Source organism: Coptis chinensis, chromosome 5, assembly GCF_015680905.1.
Source record: "Coptis chinensis isolate HL-2020 chromosome 5, ASM1568090v1, whole genome shotgun sequence".
In the NCBI taxonomy this organism is placed as follows: Eukaryota; Viridiplantae; Streptophyta; class Magnoliopsida; order Ranunculales; family Ranunculaceae; genus Coptis; species Coptis chinensis.
In genome coordinates, this window is record NC_141460.1 from 75,529,265 (window position 1) to 75,546,797 (window position 17,533).

The 17,533-nt window shown below is 34.8% G+C and overlaps 1 protein-coding gene across 1 annotated transcript; it reads right to left on the bottom strand.

Annotated features, from left to right (window-relative positions):
• Nucleotides 1-6,887: 6,887 nt before the first annotated feature.
• On the bottom strand, nt 6,888-7,487 carry LOC147498930 (SH3 domain-containing protein 3-like). Its single transcript, XM_086559078.1, has 2 exons — nt 7,300-7,487; nt 6,888-7,224 (listed from the first exon to the last, which is right to left on the bottom strand). Exons 1-2 carry the CDS (start codon nt 7,480-7,482, stop codon nt 6,952-6,954), a joined length of 456 nt encoding a protein of 151 aa, XP_086415204.1. The 5' UTR covers nt 7,483-7,487; the 3' UTR covers nt 6,888-6,951.
• Between the last annotated feature and the right edge of the window lie 10,046 nt (nt 7,488-17,533).

Genomic DNA, 17,533 nt, shown 5'->3' on the forward strand with positions numbered 1-17,533 from the left:
TTTACGCTTGTAAACTTTCAGCCCCTAAGCCAGACCTTACATGTTGTTTTGTACTCATGTAAAATATCAAAACAAACCTTAATCCCAAAAATATAATTTTTATTTCGTACCCTGTGTTTTCCTCCTCCATCTACATCCAAAAAATTTAATATGGATATATTATCTTTCATTGGTATTGTTATCAGGCACATTGCAGCTGAGTGTTATACCAAGTCATTGTGCTGGAATTGTTGTGAGCCTGACCACATGGGCAGTGACTTCTAAAATGAGGTGATATGCCATACTTTTCGGTGTCAACCGGTCACATTCTGAGAGATTCATTTGGTGACCTCAAGGTTTGCAACAAAGCTGCTATAAAATCGGGTCATATAGGTGTTTACTTGCACAAATGATAATGCATACAACAATTGCGGGAATCTTGGCCACACGGTCTTGATTGTCCGAATGAGTCATGTGGTTAAAGGATGCCCAAAATCTGAATATGCCCAAAATCTAGATATTAATTTTATTGGTGTTTTTTTTTTTTGATAGTCTTGGTAGATCTTCTTGGTTGTGCTGGACACTTGGAAGAAGCCTTAAACCTTGTAGCGATGATACCTATTGAGGCGTGTGTGGAGCACTCTTTGGTGCTAATCGGATCCATTGAAATCCTGATTAGAGAAAAAGGAGAAATAACCACAGCCGCAAAACTTGATGGAAGCAGAGGATTGGATTATACATGAGTTATTTGATGGTGACATTACGCACCCAAAGTCAAAAGAGATGAAGGAAGCATTGGATGATCTTTTACAGACATCATTTGGACTATTTACTACGATTGCTTGAATCCCCATTAGGATTGTAAAGAACCTCAGAGTGTGTGAGGATTTCCACACTGTGATGTGTGGTGCGTTTCTGATTATGAGGAGAGAGATTGTTAAGGGATAACATTAGGTTTCACCATTTTCATAATCGATTGTGCCACTATCTCATTAATATTTGGAAGACACTTTTCAGTATTTATATTGTTGAATGTTCAGGGCATCCACTAATTAATCAGTTCTTTTAGAATGTCAGCAAACGAAACAATGCTATGATACGAATACCTACTCCAAAGGTGACAAATGACTTATATTTTTTTCGATATCGAACACAATATAACTTGAAGTAGTAAAATTGTAAAAGTGAGCGTGCTTATATTATAAATTTAAACTAAAAATTAACTGACTCTATAGTGACAAACTTTCATAAATAAGAAGCGTTAAATCTCGGCCATTAAAAAAATACTATGTGACCAACATAATAAAGTTTTGGTATTAAAGTACTAATCCTCATGGTTTTCTTTTCTTTATTATGGAACTCTCCATTCCCTTCATTCCTTTAATTTTTTCTTCGAGATCATATATTTTATCTTTGTTGTGTTTATCATCAACCAAACAATCTAGTATAATATTTTTTGAGAGGATGTCGAGTTGATTCTGTTTCTCTTCAACTTCTATTCTTTTCTTCATAAGTTCTTTGAAATTGAAGTCTTCAATTTCCATATCACGCTCATCCTTTATAAAGCAGATTAGCGTGAAAAGTCTGCTTTGAATCCTCTGCTTTTGCAAATGTGAGAATATGTTGGGCTTCCATCAATTTCTTTAACTATGACGTCTTCAATCGTTAAAGAATAAGTCTTTTGGTAACTTTAATGTCACGGTGCTTTTGAATCGTCCCTCTCTAATTCGTGTTGTAGATTGGATCTTGTTGAATGTTAAGTCCCCGCTTCTAGAATTTCCTTTAACATTTTTTTTTTTTACATAAGCTTTTAATAATTTTTATCGTCATTATTTGCAATATACATAATAAAATGAAGTCAATAAATAATTGTAAATAATAGAAAAGAGAATAAAATAGGCTACCTGGTTTTTCGATATGTGTAGTTAAATTGTTTTTTTTAGGTTAATAGATTATGTTTTACTAAGTGATTGGAAGTTCAATTTTCGTAGGTTTTTAGTTTTGTATTTCTCTTAAATTTTGATATTTTGGAACAATGGGCTTCTCCTTTTTTGCAACCTCCACTCTATCAGTTGCATGGATTATGACACGTGTCGGGTATTTTGAAATTTGGATTTTGAGTTTTATAGTGTGGGCACGTGCAAAACGTGCATGTGAGGGGTCGTTGTTGCATTTTGAAAGGGCATAACACCATACACACCACAATAGACGGTCAAACTTGGTAAATGAATCGTTAACTAACGATAGGGTTACCTAAAGCTAAAAAACGTAAAACTTTGGGTCCAATGCAAATACCCATATTATTGGGACGACCTAAAACTAAATCACCTTATTTTAAATTAGATTTTTTTTTTTAAAATTAGGTAGAAGCTATCGGGTTTAGAAACCTATAAGTATACTATTACTGTTGGGCCTGGGCCCAACAAATTATAACTTATGTTTTAAGCGGGTACTGTATCAATTCAAATTTGAATTGGTACCTCTTTTTCCCACGCAGCTTCCTTTCAAACTAAATTGATTATGTGGATGTTACTCACACTTCAAAATCTTGGTCGTTTCTTGATTCAATGGCAGAGGAGCAAAACAATAGTGATCAATTTTCAAGGGTTTATGATATTGACAAAGATTTAACCAAGAATACTTCCACGCGAGCAGTTTTTAATCAAGAACCATATTTGAAACTTTATGAGAAGAATATTAGTAGTTAAGACGACGATGATGATGATGACGCACCTTGATGGATTGATGTTATATGTTTCGGATGTAGTCTACTTAAGAAAGGTTTCACGAGAATGATTGCAATGAGGTTAGTTATCTTTTTTCGCATTATTAATTTGCTTTCTTGATTATAATTTCTTAATTAGTGTTTAATTTGCATTGTATGTTCTAGAAAAGTATATAATTGAGTAATGTTGAGCATTCTTTTTTTGGCCTCAATTATTTGATTGGTACACTTGTTAGAATGTTTTTGGCCAATTGTCGCAGCTGTTGTAATATATACTTGTATATTATGTTATGGCAACAAAATGCAAATGATTGGAAAAGAGAGTTGCATTATTGTTGTTAGAAACACTAAATTTGAGGGATCATAATTTTGCTTCTGGATACACCTCGCCTTAACAATAGGTTTCCTTTCAATTTGGTCTTACTCTCGATCTATACTTGAGAGAGTGAGTGTGTTCCTTTAAAAATATACCTAGCAGTGTTTGAAGAGAGTGCTTGCTTTCTGTTGAGAAAGGGTTGCCGTTAGGGAGTGGTTTGGGTTCGAGTGTGGCGAGTCTTGCCCGTTCTTGTTTTGGAAAGCGCTTAATGAGATTTTTGGTGGGAGAGTGGTTTGGGGTCGAGTGCGGCGAGTGCTGCTACTGCAGCTTTAGCCGTTAATGAGATTTTTGGTGGAAGAGTGGTTTGGGGTCTAGTGGGGTGAGTGCTGCTGTGAATTAGATTTTTGGTTGGAGAGATGTTTGGGGTTTAGTGCTGCGAGTGCTGCCGTTGCAGCTGTAGCACTCAATGAGATTTTTGGTGGGAGAGTTTTTGGAAGGAAAGTGGTTTGGGGTCGAGTGTGGCGAGTCTTTTCTTTCTTGTTGTAGCCATTAATGAGATTTTGGTAGAAAGAGTGGTTTGGGGTCTAGTTTGATGTAGCCGTGAATGAGATTTTTGGTTGGAGAGTGGTTTGGGGTCAAGTCTTTTTGCTGTAGTTGTTAATGAGATTTTTTGGTGGGAGGTTAACTGTTCCTGATCTTGTTCATGGTGGGTTGGATTGGAAGCGAAGGTTTGAGTTATCATCTTGGATAATGTTTGCATTTTTAATTCCATTATCGTAAAAATCTGTCATGCTACCAATGCATACATAAACCGGCAAATTATGTATCTATGATTGTAAAGACCGACTTAGGAGGTCATACATATGGGGTAGGCTAACACGGGATGAGCAAAAGGTTTTGTTTCAGATGACCTTAGGTGGATTCAAGCCAAAACAGGTTAAGTAATGTCATCAAAAGAAAATTCTGAACGACTCTGTATATGTCCTAAAATAAATATTTCATTAAGTTATGATGAACTATAGATAATTCAAATTGAAAAAACAAAAATATAAATTTGATGGATCATCCAATATATAATTCAGCTTGAAAAACACTACGTTAATCCTCATCCAAATCTGATGAATTATTTGGGATGCTTAGGTAGTCCATATCCCAATTTGGTCCTCCTATAAGCAATGCTTCATTTATTGACTTCAAATAGGCATTTTCTTTTCTCAAGTTTTCAATATCTTGATGAAGTTGTTTTTCTCTAGTATTTGCTTCATGCAGCTCTTCACGTTTAGTAATGACTTCTTTGTGGTTGACGTCTAAAACCTCAAATTTGTATATCTGCTGTAGAAAGCGGATAGCGTTTCCTGCTGCCGCATTTTCTGAGTCCACTTTCTTAGTTTGATACGTCACCGGAAATGATTGGCTTATAGGATAATTTGGATTTTTGAAGATTTCTCTCATTATCGGCAAATCTATTATGACATCTGCAGCGTATCGGTTGTTTTCAATCTTTGATATGTAAACTTGTTCTCCCTGAATTTTTTCCTTGATTAGAATTTCTCTCAATGCTGTCTTGAGTGAAATTTTGTGTTTGGTTTCATACTCCATGAGCTGCATTTTAAAAATTACATTAGTTTATATAGTATACATGTTTTGTAGGCTTTGTAGGAGGATACCAAATGTGTGTCAAAGTGGGCTATAGTGAATAAGTGCAGGTATATATATACGACTAAACTTGGTTCCAGCATTACATAATTTTGATATAAAAACATGCATTTTCTTATACTCTAGTTACATATATATACTATACCGTACCTTATACACACACACCTTTCCCCTTTAAAATAAATTTTTAATCATATGGATGATTTGAAAGTTGATATGTTCTCCTTTGGTCTGCTCTTATATTTCATATAATTTCATCAATAATTGTCGTGTTGTCTCTCCCAATAATTTCATCAATAATAGCTTCAACTCGAGACTTGTCTCTCCCACAGTCCCACTAATTTCACAATATTGAGAAGAATTATAAAGAGGAGGGGTAAGAGGGGTTCCAAGAACAGTTAATAGTGAGTGGTTGTTACACTAATACAGTCTTAAGTTCAATATAGTTCAATATAATTTTGATTTAAAAGACGGTAATATCTCATGTGTTTAAACTTTAATATTATCATCAGTTGAATCATAAAAGAGAAATCAACAAAATTATTAAATAAGATACTGGAAAAGAAATTGTTTACCTTATCCATTTTTGTTAACTCTTTTTGAAGCCTTGATTGAATATCTTCTATTGCATGCAATGAAAAAAAGAAAAAAAACTCAGTTATATATGTAAAACTAATGTAAATCAAACTAAAAGAAAAAACTGAAAGTTTACCTTTGTTTTTTGTTTTTTGTTAGTAGGATCGTGAGTTTTTTTTATATATATAGGTTTGTTTAGGTTTTATTATGTCATTAGAAGTTTAGTATTAATAGGATTCTTATTAGATATGTTTGTTTAGGAAGTTAAGTATAAATAGGATTCTTTTGTTAGAAGAAGTCGTTATGTAGGCACAGGAATTAGGCCCGTGATACTTCCTTGCTAGTCGGAGATCTTCCTCAGGCAGTGAAGTTCGGGTACAATAATGAATCCAAACCCAAGATGCTTCTTGAAGTAGGATCATCCCATATCAAAAGAGCATATGTAGCAATGGTGCCAAATATATCTAAACAACATACTGAAAAGTGAAAACTACAGCTTATCTTCACAAAGATCCAAAATGTGTGTGTTCTTATATTCTTGTGACGTTGTAACAAATGTATGTACATTCTTGTGGGCGTGTTCAACATAGTATAGTTTTGTCCTGTGAAGAGAAATCCATTATCCATGGCTTTGTTTGACATTTCTTCAGTGAGTAACAAATAAAAGTTTAACAACAAGATAGTCGAAAACTCATTTGGTTTTTTTTTCAGCTTACCCCACCTTTGTATAGTCTTAGTCCCTGGAGTTCCTTCTGTCCCTTTCATATGAGAAATCTAAGGATTCCACAATGTCTAGCGTGAGAAGAATGTCAGGACACTGCTTAGAGTTGGTTGAATTTGTTGAGTTACTCACACTTATCCAATGTGTCCAGAAAATACCTACGTTCATATTGCACAAAACAGTGCAACTGGCAGTTTCTCGTTTAAGCCTAGTTTTTCTAATAAAAGTGAGATATAGTAAAATACCCGCAGACTTATTCTGTGATTCACCGATTTATACTTTATCATCTCTTCCAAACTTTTTGCCTTGGCTTGTTAACATGTTCATGGGGAAAATTGAATGGAAAGTGATTCCATACCACAATCATTCTTGACATGATAAATCTGACATAGGTCTTTTATTCTCATTGGAACAATAATGTACCACCTAACTTTCATTCCAGGTCTTCTAATAGTTCAATAGGTTATTTCCCTAAGAAGTTTTAATTGCATTGGGCTGGTGTATTATTTTATTATGCGTTGTTGAATAGAGCTTTATGCTATTTGGTTTTGAAGTCAGAGCCCCTGTCTCCCCACCAAAAAAAAAAAAAACAATAAAAACAATCCTCTGATCTGTGAAAATGTGCAACCAGCTAGATTTAGCTGCCATTTTTTTTGACTGAGATGGTAATGGACTGCCATCCGATTCATTAGTTTTAGCATTTTTTTGTTAATTATATATTATAACTTGGGTGTGTAAATTTGTAGCAGACGCTTGCTGGGCAGTTAGGGTCTGGAAGTCCGAGGTCTCTGTTTGAAGATCAAGTGATTGTTACTTTCACTTTAATTACCTTTTTAGCTTGTCGTTCTGTGTGAACGGAAGTCCTAAATTTATTTTCTTAGGCACTTGTTGTCCTTGTACATGATATGGGTCCAAACTGGGAGCTTGTCAGTGATGCCATCAGCAGTACTCTGCAATATTGCACACTTTTCAAACTTCTCAGGATGCTCCACTGGATATTGCAGTCTCTTTAAGTTCCCTCTTAACGTTCCCAATTTCCGCTATATCCTTGTAGGTTACGTTAGGCACTTCAACAACCGTCTCGCGCAGAGCAGAGGGATTGATGGTTCCAAGGGCAGTTGTAAAGTGCTGATTTGTAACAGCCATAGAATTAAGTATCTCGACATCTATAGATTCATCTTCCAAATCAATATCCTTAATACCAAGTGTAGTAAATGCTTCAGTAGCTCGCACTATATCTCTTTGAAACTCCTGAATAATAAAAAAAAAACATCCAAGTGATCCATAAATTGTGTAGAAGAAATATGTTTATATATGTATTACTACCTTGCCTAATCGAGTTGACCTGTAGAGTTTTTCAATTTGTTGATGTCTTTGAAGCTCGACCTCATCAATGACCACCACGTCTGAATGTTCGTATCCAGTCCCACTAAACTGCTTTATTACCTCCTGTTGTTGTTTCGCGACTTGTTCTTTGAACTTGTTCGCTTGTTTTCTAAATGCATCCATTTCAAATTTTTCTAAATGCGTATCCTTGTAGGTTACGTTAGGCACTTCAACAACCGTCTCACGCAGAGCAGAGGGAGTGAGAAATTTCAAGTGAGAACTTTCGTCTTGACACAATCCAGTCTCAATTTGAGGCATATGAGACTGCAAATAAATTTTTTGCTGAAGTGGTAATTGAAAACTATAAAGCAGGGGACATTGTTTGGTGCCATGATTACCATCTCATGTTTCTTCCTGAATACCTGAAGAAGCACAACAGTGAAATGAAAGTTGGTTGGTTTCTTCACACTTCATTTCCTTCTTCAGAAGTCTATATAATACTTCCGCATCGAAAAGAGCTGCTTTATGCTGTTCTCCACGCTGATTTGGTTGGGTAAGTGATGATTTTTTTTTTCACACGAACTTCAAAGTTTGTTAAACCTTGTTTGTACTTGTTTAATTTAATGTACTCTGTTTGGTATATTCAACGACAATGCTCTAATTTTGATTAGAAATGCCTTTGCATGGATAAACTTTTTGTTCCAAGTGAGAAGTGTCCACTTGGCATAGATATGTGCATATATAGCAGATTGCATCTCATTTTATGTGTTCATATATAGATATAATATGTAAAATATCTATAAACTTTATAGAGATAATTTGTCCCCATATCCAAAGTTGTATCCTTAAATAGCTATTGAAAAGTTCAGTATATTAAACTATGCAATGCTTGGTTTTCTAATATATAGTTATATTGGCAGAAGGCCCTTAACGTAGAGTTCCTTGCTCTAATTTTCACTGCATCTCATGCTTCCATTTAGATCTATTCTTCATAACGTGAGTTCTGTGGATGAATGTGTTACTCTATCTAGTTTCCTTATACTCAAGCTTGTAGGGAATCAATGATTCTAACTCATAAATATTATTCCAGCTTCCAGACATATGATTATGCAAGACACTTTGTAAGTGCTTGTAATCGTATTCTTGGGCTTGAAGGCACACCTGAAGGAGTAGACGATTGTGGGAAACCGACTCGGGTGGCAGTAAGTTCAAGATACATCTTTCCTCGATTGTTTATGATTCTTATGATCAAATTTCTTTTTAATAGCCGTTCTACTTATAAAGGAACTAACATGTTTCAAGAATTTCAAATGGTATATGGAATATCTACTTATTTATTCCCAGCTCTTATTTTCCTTGGTTGTTTTGCTTTTGTTCTTCGGTTTCTGTTGGGATAGATCCTTATCGATTCATTAAACGTATTGCACTTCCAGGAGGTCCAAAAGCGCATCGATTGTCGATAAGTGAACTTTCCGCGAAAGGTGGGATTTCACTCTCAATGTATGGTAGTATAAATAGAAAATATATATATCCGCTAATAATAATTTATTACTCATTCAAGTTTCTATTTTGCACATTTGATAAGATTATCAAACTCGTAAGAAACATCATCAAATTTTATGTCAGTTTGCTCATTGTATAAGTATCTCGACATCTATAGATTCATCTTCCAAATTAATATCCTTAATACCAAGTGTAGTAAATGCTTCAAGATGCTTCGCACTATATCTCTTTGAAACTCCTGAATAATAAAAAAAAAACATCCAAGTGATCCATAAATTGTGTAGAAGAAATATGTTTATATATGTATTACTACCTTGCCTGATCGAGTTGACCTGTAGAGTTTTTCAATTTGTTGATGTCTTTGAAGCTCGACCTCATCAATGACCACCACGTCTGAATGTTCGTATCCAGTCCCACTAAACTGCTTTATTACCTCCTGTTGTTGTTTCACGACTTGTTCTTTGAACTTGTTCGCTTGTTTTCTAAATGCGTCCATTTCAAATTTTTATTGAAGCTGGAATTGGTATTACGAAGTCATATTTTGAACTTTTCCAGAAAATCATGTTAAGAATTTCCCATGACACAACTTCATGGCATGCAGCAATTGCAAGATGTAGGACTTGCGTACACAAACTTGGACAAATAAATTATCCTAAAGATTTCAAATTGAACTCACAAATTTCAGATTGAATTAATTAATTAAAGTAAATTAATCCAAAGACATTACTAAATACCTCAAATAGTTTAAAACCTAAACATCATTAATGTATCTAAAAGTACAGATGTTGTTGATGAAATATGAATAAATCCTAATAGAATTCCTAGTAATCTTCCATCCTAAGGCGATATTCTTCATCCTTTGATCTCTTTGTTGTCCTCATTTTCCTCTGTTTCTGAATATTTACGGGGTTTTTTTTATGGGCGATTTTCTTCAACAGAGTCTTCATCGTCTTCTAATATATCCATGCTTGAATGAAGGGAACTTTTCTTTTTTATACTATACTCATTCAAATTTTAACTTTGAAAATATACTCCTTCCCCGCATTTTTTCAAGCTTTTCCTTTATTTCTTGATTACTTTTTCCCCTGCTTTTGACAAAATAAATGTAGGTACGGTTCAATTACTTAACTTTGTATCATTCTATAAAATAATTTTTCAGTATTTAGTCATGTACTTGCCTCGGAAGTCAGCTCCATTATTTTTGGATAGGAAAATCGACTATTTTCTCATACCTTTTACCAAAGACGACAAAAAGCCGCTTTGATCTCCCTCTCATCTTGTATGCATAGTTTAAGTAGGTATCTGTTGATGTTTTAAAGTTGGAATTAGTAATGAATTATAAAACCAAGATGTAGTATTTATTAGTGATTTCTTTACCTGTCTTGTGGAGTCTTGTATGTTGTTTCACAATTAGTGCAAAAATGTTCCGATCCTTTGTCAACATGCTTATAAGTGCAGTTCTCGCATGATTTGTAGCTCCACTAGTTTCCAAATATCTTCACAAACTTTGCCCAAAGTGAATTGCTTTCCCCAAAAAAAATATGTTTATTAGTTGAGTTTTTATTAATTTCAAAGACGGTATTATTTTTAGGCATTTACTTGGTATACCTGATTGTGTGTTTCTTTTCCTAGTGAAATTAGTTCAAATTGAGACTCTGTCTTGATTCATTAGTTCCTTCATTGAAGTAGGCTCGTCATCCTTTGCTTGTTTAATTTGAACTCTTGTATTTCTAATTTGATATCTACTTAAAAACAAATTAGGGATAAGTCATATTTGTTAATGCTTTTGTGAGGAATAGTAATGCTTTTGTTAACGAATATCACTTGTTTCTCATCTGGTCGACGTGGCCAAAATGTTCCAAATTCAAGTACAACTTTGTCGCAGATGTTAAACAAAGTTTGTATTCCTCTGTAAAATATGAAAATTCAAAACATTAGATTTGTACTTACTTCCATTATATATGTTTAACAGTCTATATAACTGATGATTAAGAATTGTACTTACTTCCAATCATTTTCAGGTATAATGATGTGATATATGATGAGCATCATATCTTCTTCTTGATTGCTGATATTTGCCACTCTATCGGAGTTGTCACCCCATAAAGCTGTAGTAAGCTCACTTCCCCTGATTATGTATTTACATAGTTAGTTGTGTAAGAAATTAAGTTAAAACATAATTTATGTAGATTTTGTTTACCTTTCGTTTTGTATTGTGATTTCCCTAAATCCTTGAGGTTTCTTTGGCCCGACTCTGATAAGTTTTCCTATGAAATCTGATTTGTAGACATTGTTAGAAATTAGTTATAATAAACAATATGGTATGTATAAAGAACTCACATTTGGTATGAAAAACTAAGATATCCTTTGTTTTCATAAGATCTTCAAATTCTACGAACGAAAAATTATATCTGTTGAATGTCGTCCCAATTTCTTTCGAAGGAGATACTATAGTATCTTTTGTGAAAGAAATAGTGTACTTAGATCTTAGTGGACGATATCTTCCGGTTGTTTTTTTGACTTCAAATTTATCAATTACAAATATGTCTCCTTCTATCAGTTTCTTTTCAAACATGTGTTGGATTCCTGGTGAAATCTTTGCATGAATTTGATTCGACCGCACAATGTAATATAAATGGATTAAAATTCAAAAATTTTTTGATATAAAAGAATTTTTTGAGTCCGTTTCTACCTTTTAGATCCAAGTAGCAGCATGTGTATACCATATGATTGTGTCTTGTCCTGTAGATTAACAGCTTCCCACATTCTGCTTATGCGTGCTCGAACCTTCCAATTGTCAGATTTGTCGTTCACCTCATCGAAAAAATTGAATTTTCCAATCATAATGTTACATTCACGATATATCCAAAGAATTAGAATTACAATTCTTATCACAATTATGATGAATATACTACTGTTTTGTTATGTATGCATGGACAGATGTATTATTTATGCTGAGTTCATGGATTAAAATAACAACAGTTTACTAATACTATTAAAAAATCTAATAAGATTGAAAAAGAAATTATTGTCATGTGTACCTTTTCTCTGTAGTAGCTCTATAGTTTTCTGTAAATTATATTAATCGGTTGTGTTGTATTTATAAGTTCCGAAGGTGTTGTTCTAGTTTTAGAAGTATACTTGCTTTGGACTTGTACCGTATGTATAAGTTTAATTAAGCAATACTTATCTAAATTTGAAACTGAACGTAGGTAGAAATTGAATTAAGGAATACTTATCTGAATTAGAAACGGATAAGTATATAAAATAGAATTGATTTTAGTATGGTAAAGGCCGGACCAATCCAAGTTTGGCCCGTATTTAGTGCAAATCTAACTGAGTTAACAACAATTTAAACTTGTACAGAGATTCGCTAGAACAGCTCAAACTCTAGGTGCTATTCAGTGTTCTTAAACTCAGGACACTTGGCCTCCTCTTGCTGGCAGGCCATTACCATTTCGGCTAGATGCATTGTCATCCTGCACTGGAACCACATCCACTGAAAGTGAACTTATAAGTTCCTTAAGCCGAAGAACAGCTACTAAATGCGACTCTGTAAGCATGAAAGTTCTTCCTGCAAAAGATCAAACTGGTCATTATAGCTTATACTCATGCTCCGAGAAGTTCGGACCGTATTTATTACATAATTTCTTCATGAAAGGCTCAGTTATTGCATTAAGTACTAGAGGAGGCTCCAAAGAGTCCAAACTTCGCAAATACGCTTTTGTTTGAATTGCATGACCGAGGCATCTTGTGTGCAACCATATGTTTTTTGAGAATTACCTTGTTATAAGAAATGGTTGGGAAACTGAAAGCTGATGGTCCATCTTGCTTGGTTGACAGCTCCTCTGGTTAGGATTTGTATTTGTGTATCTCTCTTTATGCATGAAAATTGTGAGGTGAAATGAACAGAAGCATCAGAAGAGTGTACACATGTATTCTGCATGGGATTTGTTTTGAAGTTATATATACAGGATTTGTTGTATCAAGATTCTTTGAACAAATGGTAATATGCACAAATCCTATTATGCTGCATCAAGACTCAAGAGTTTGTTTGCAGACGTGCTCTTCAGTGTTTTTAAACTCAGGACACTTGGCCTCCTCTTGCTGGCAGGCCATTACCATTCCGGCTTGATGCATTGTCCTCCTGCATCTATTGAAGCTCGACCCTTGTATATGGTTCCACCTTGGCGTCTTTAGGATCCGGCCTTCAAGAGAATTATTTTTAAGATTAAGAACTTGAAGGTTAGACATTTGGTAGAGGAACTCTAGCTATTCTCCGATTATATTGTTGTTATGGATATCGAGGTGCTCGAGTTCGCTCAGGCTGCTAAGATTCTGAGGTAAGGGAGCTGAAAACTCATTTTGACCTAATGCAAGTATCTTTGTTCCTAATGCAAAGTTTACTGGAACCTCATCAGACAATCTGTCGGAAGAGACGTCTCCATAAGCAAGTAAAGCATCTGGACCAAAGCTTGGGAATGTGTTACCATAAAATTTGTTTTGCGACAGGTCTAACAATAGTAGTCGATAAATTTTTGAGATCGTCTTAGGAATGGTACCTAAAAAAAGTATTCTAGATTAAATTGATAACTCGTCATTCCAGTGGCCCATTGTAAATCCAACCATAAGGAAGATAAAACTTTAGGTGTGGATTCTGTCCTGAGACCTCTCGCAGAGAATCTGCTAACAATAGGTGCTCTCCCATGGAAGGAATGAACTCTTCCTTCGTCTATTGATGCTCGACCCTTGTATATGGTTCCACCTTGGCGTCTTTGTGATTCGGGCTTCAAGAGAATTATTTTTAAGATTAAGAACTTGAAGGCTAGACATTTGGTAGAGGATCTCTAGCTATTCTCCGATTATATTGTTGTTATGGAGATCGAGGTGCTCGAGTTCGCTCAGGCTGCTAAGATTCTGAGGTAAGGGAGCTGAAAACTCATTTTGACCTAATGCAAGTATCTTTGTTTCTAATGCAAAGTTTACTGGAACCTCATCAGGCAATCTGTTGGAAGAGACGTCTCCATAAGCAAGTAAATCATCTGGACCAAAGCTTGGGAATGTGTTACCAGAAAATTTGTTTTGCGACAGGTCTAACAATAGTAGTCGATAAAATTTTGAGATCGTCTTAGGAATGGTACCTAAAAAGTTGTTGTTTGCCAACATAAGTATCATGACGGAAGTTGTATCTCCCATGTTTCTAGACAATTTGCCAGAGAAATAATTTCTTGACAAAGCAAGTACTAACAATTTTAGAGACTGAAACAGAGGAGGTGGCAGAGAACCTGTGAGCTTGTTATCTGATAGAATTATAGTTTCGATATTGTGTTCAGCAAGCCATTCATGGAAGTTTCCATTGAGCTCATTCTCGCTTAGATCAACGGGTTTGACGACATGACCTCAAAGATAACTGAGACAACATGCACTTTGGAGCTACATTAGCATTGTTGTTCCAAGTAAGGTTGTTTCCTCCAAGGTTGAAAACCCTCAGCACATTGATATCCACTAACTATATCTTGTACAAATTCTGTAATGACAAAGGGATTCCACCAGTCAACTGGTTCTTGCTTAAGGCTATAGTTGAAATATTGGACAAAGTTCCAATGTTGGTAGGAATTTGCATTAATGGAGAGTTGTTGCGCAAATCCAAGACTTGGAGCTCAGTTAAATGCAAAAGTGAATTTGAAATCCCACCAGAGAATCTATTCTGGCGAAGCGACAATTGCCGCAGCTGTGTTAGACTTGAAATCCCTGACTCTATTCCACCAAAAACTGTATGTAATGATGAGTTGCTATTGGTTTCATTGATGAGTTTTTTATCTGTTTATGTTGTAACAATGAATTACTGAAAATGGGAACTTCAGATAAACTCCATGTTTAGCCTTAGTCCTTTACTCTTTGTTTCTGCATCATTAACAGAGTTGAATACATCACGTTGATTAGCGTTCATTCCGTTGTTAAGAATCTCATATTCTTTTTGCAACTCATTGCAGTAGTCTAATTCTTCAGCAATCAATCTATTATCTGTGGAGATCCTTGAAGACATATTAAATTTTGGGAAATCAGGAATGTTTGTGAGAGATAATCCTTTTTCAGCCATAATTTGTTCAATCTCACAGAGAGTCTCATTTCTAATCTATTCTTCAGTGAGTTGGAGATTCTCATTATTGTTCTTCTTTCTATATCGAAACAAAATATCTTCTCCGAGGTGCTTTTGATGTTTCTCCCAAAGTTTTTCAGGATATGTCACCCCACAAAACAAAATCAATGTGACGAACAATTGTCTTAAAGATTTTGGAACTTGCCAATGACTTGCTTCCTCCATAGCGTCATCCCATTCGCTGTCGTCCTCAAGTAATCCATGTGCCTTGATATAAAAATGAAAAATTAGAATAATAATGTAACAATATGAATTGCATTTTAATAGTAAACCATCATAAATGAGCTAAGGTTTTATGATTAATACATACTATTTTTTTTGTTTCAATATCTTTTTGTGATGAAATGTTTTTACATCTAAATGAATTCTCGATAATGAGGATACATATATATTAGTTCACAACCAACCGTGTATTCTGACTATGCAGGTGTACATTACCAAGTAACGTGTAAACTCTCCCCTTATCTTAATTTCAGTAATACATTCAGCAGAGTCCTTGATTTTCAGCATATATTAGAATGTTAGTTTCAGCAGTAGTATATTAATCAAATCTCCCAAGTAACGTGTAAAACAAAAAAAAGTAAGAAGTGTTGTGTGTGTGTGTGTATATATATATATATATATATATATATATATATATATATATATATATATATATATATATATATATTGTCTTCTTATTATTATTTTTCTTCTAATGTATTCAAATATTCATTGCATTTAATGGCCTTTTAATTGGAATAACTGTTTTGCAGGATTGGTTTCACGAATCAGGTGGGAGACATCCCATTAGACTGGGCATTAGGAGCTTTTATCATGCAAAATATGTCAGACTTGGACAGAGAACATTCTGACTGGATTTCTGCTGTACTCAGTGGTGACTCAACTGGGAGATCAATTGGGATGGGGGGCAGTTTGGTATTATCTCTGATAAGTTGACTGGAGAGGTTTTGGCATGTAAGTCTATAGCCAAGGAGAGACTAGTCACTGCAGAAGATCTTTGTAGTAGCAAGCTTGAGATAGAAATAATGGCAAGGTTGTCTGGCCACCAAACGATGAGAATTATGAGAATTATGTACACTTAGTGATGGAGCTTTGTGCTGGCACATTAGAGAAAAGGTATATAGTTCATTCGGAAGTGAGATAGTTAAGAACTGCAGAGGTGAAGCATTATCTGAACCCTGAACTCACGCTTCTATTATACAAACACCACTATGGTCACGGAAGCAAATGTCTATAATAAACTGCCGAAACATTAGAGCAAGTGCTTCTTGTAAAGAAATAAAAATACTCGTCACCCCGGTTTTCTGTTATGACTTTACTTATATTTGAAATTCCAAAAATGCCCAGGCAAATAGGTTACTGAAAGCTAGTAACAAAATGTTGTGTGCGAGTTGTGTGCTGTTTTTTAAAACATGAACATAGACTGGAGAGGTTTTGAATCAGTACATATGAATCAATTTGAACTTCTAAAAGTATATGCGACAAATTTTAGGCAAGAAAACAATATAAAAAAAAAAGTTAATATGGAATATGTAATAAAATATACCTGACATGCTGCTCTGAAAGTTGGATAAATTTTTCCATTAACAGTTTTAATATCTTCATAAGACAAAGGACCTTTGACGATATTCAGCAACAGCCGCAGATAAAATCTCTCTCCTGAAGTAGGATGTGCGTAGTAGACACATCCAATTTTCTTCCCATTTTTTCTTGGTTTCCACTTCCTTTGCTTCTTATCCCATACGAATTTAGTAGGAAAATCGACATATGTAAGACCCATAGCTAATTCTGGATACTCAATATTTGCTTTAAACCACTCTATGAACTTGGTTTTTGATGAAGATTTCCTGTTTACTACATCTCTTGCATCATCTCTCTCACTATAATAAACCAAATGCTCACCTTCAAGATGGAATGGTAACCTTTCAACGCCTGGTCTTCTGTACTGAATATCAAATTTCAATAGTCTCCAAACCGCTTCAGAAGCAGATAAGAATCGGCAGTCTAAGAAATTTGCAACTTCATCAACGTCCTTTACTATTTGATGAGTACTATCTTTGTCTCAGAACCATGTTTTCAACAATAATTGCAGTAGCCCCGTCCCTTCCCTTGTTAATGTATTTGAAAAGGTATTTGATTGATCTTCCCTTGTTGCAGTGTTCCACATTAATATGAACTTGGTACTTAACTATCAAATCAACATTGTGTGGAACAACCCATCTGTTATCAACTTCTATATTCTTCTTCATTCCCTTTCGATTGTTATTTCGCCTCCTGTAAACTGTGAAGTCATTGTCGTCAATAGTTGTTTCTTCACTAAACGGTCTTGGATAGAACTTAGTACACTTTTTCTCATTCATGCAAGGGGAATCTAAGTTTTCTATTCCACATGGCCCATGTATCATAAATTCTAGTACTGAATCATAGGCAATTTTGTCACCAATTGGGTCAGGTAACTCTGCTGATATGAGCTTGTTGATTAGTGAAGGAGTAGTAGGCTTCGAAGCGTTGTCTAGAAAAAGTAAAATGTGAGCGTGCGGTAAACCTCTCTTTTGGAATTCAATAGTG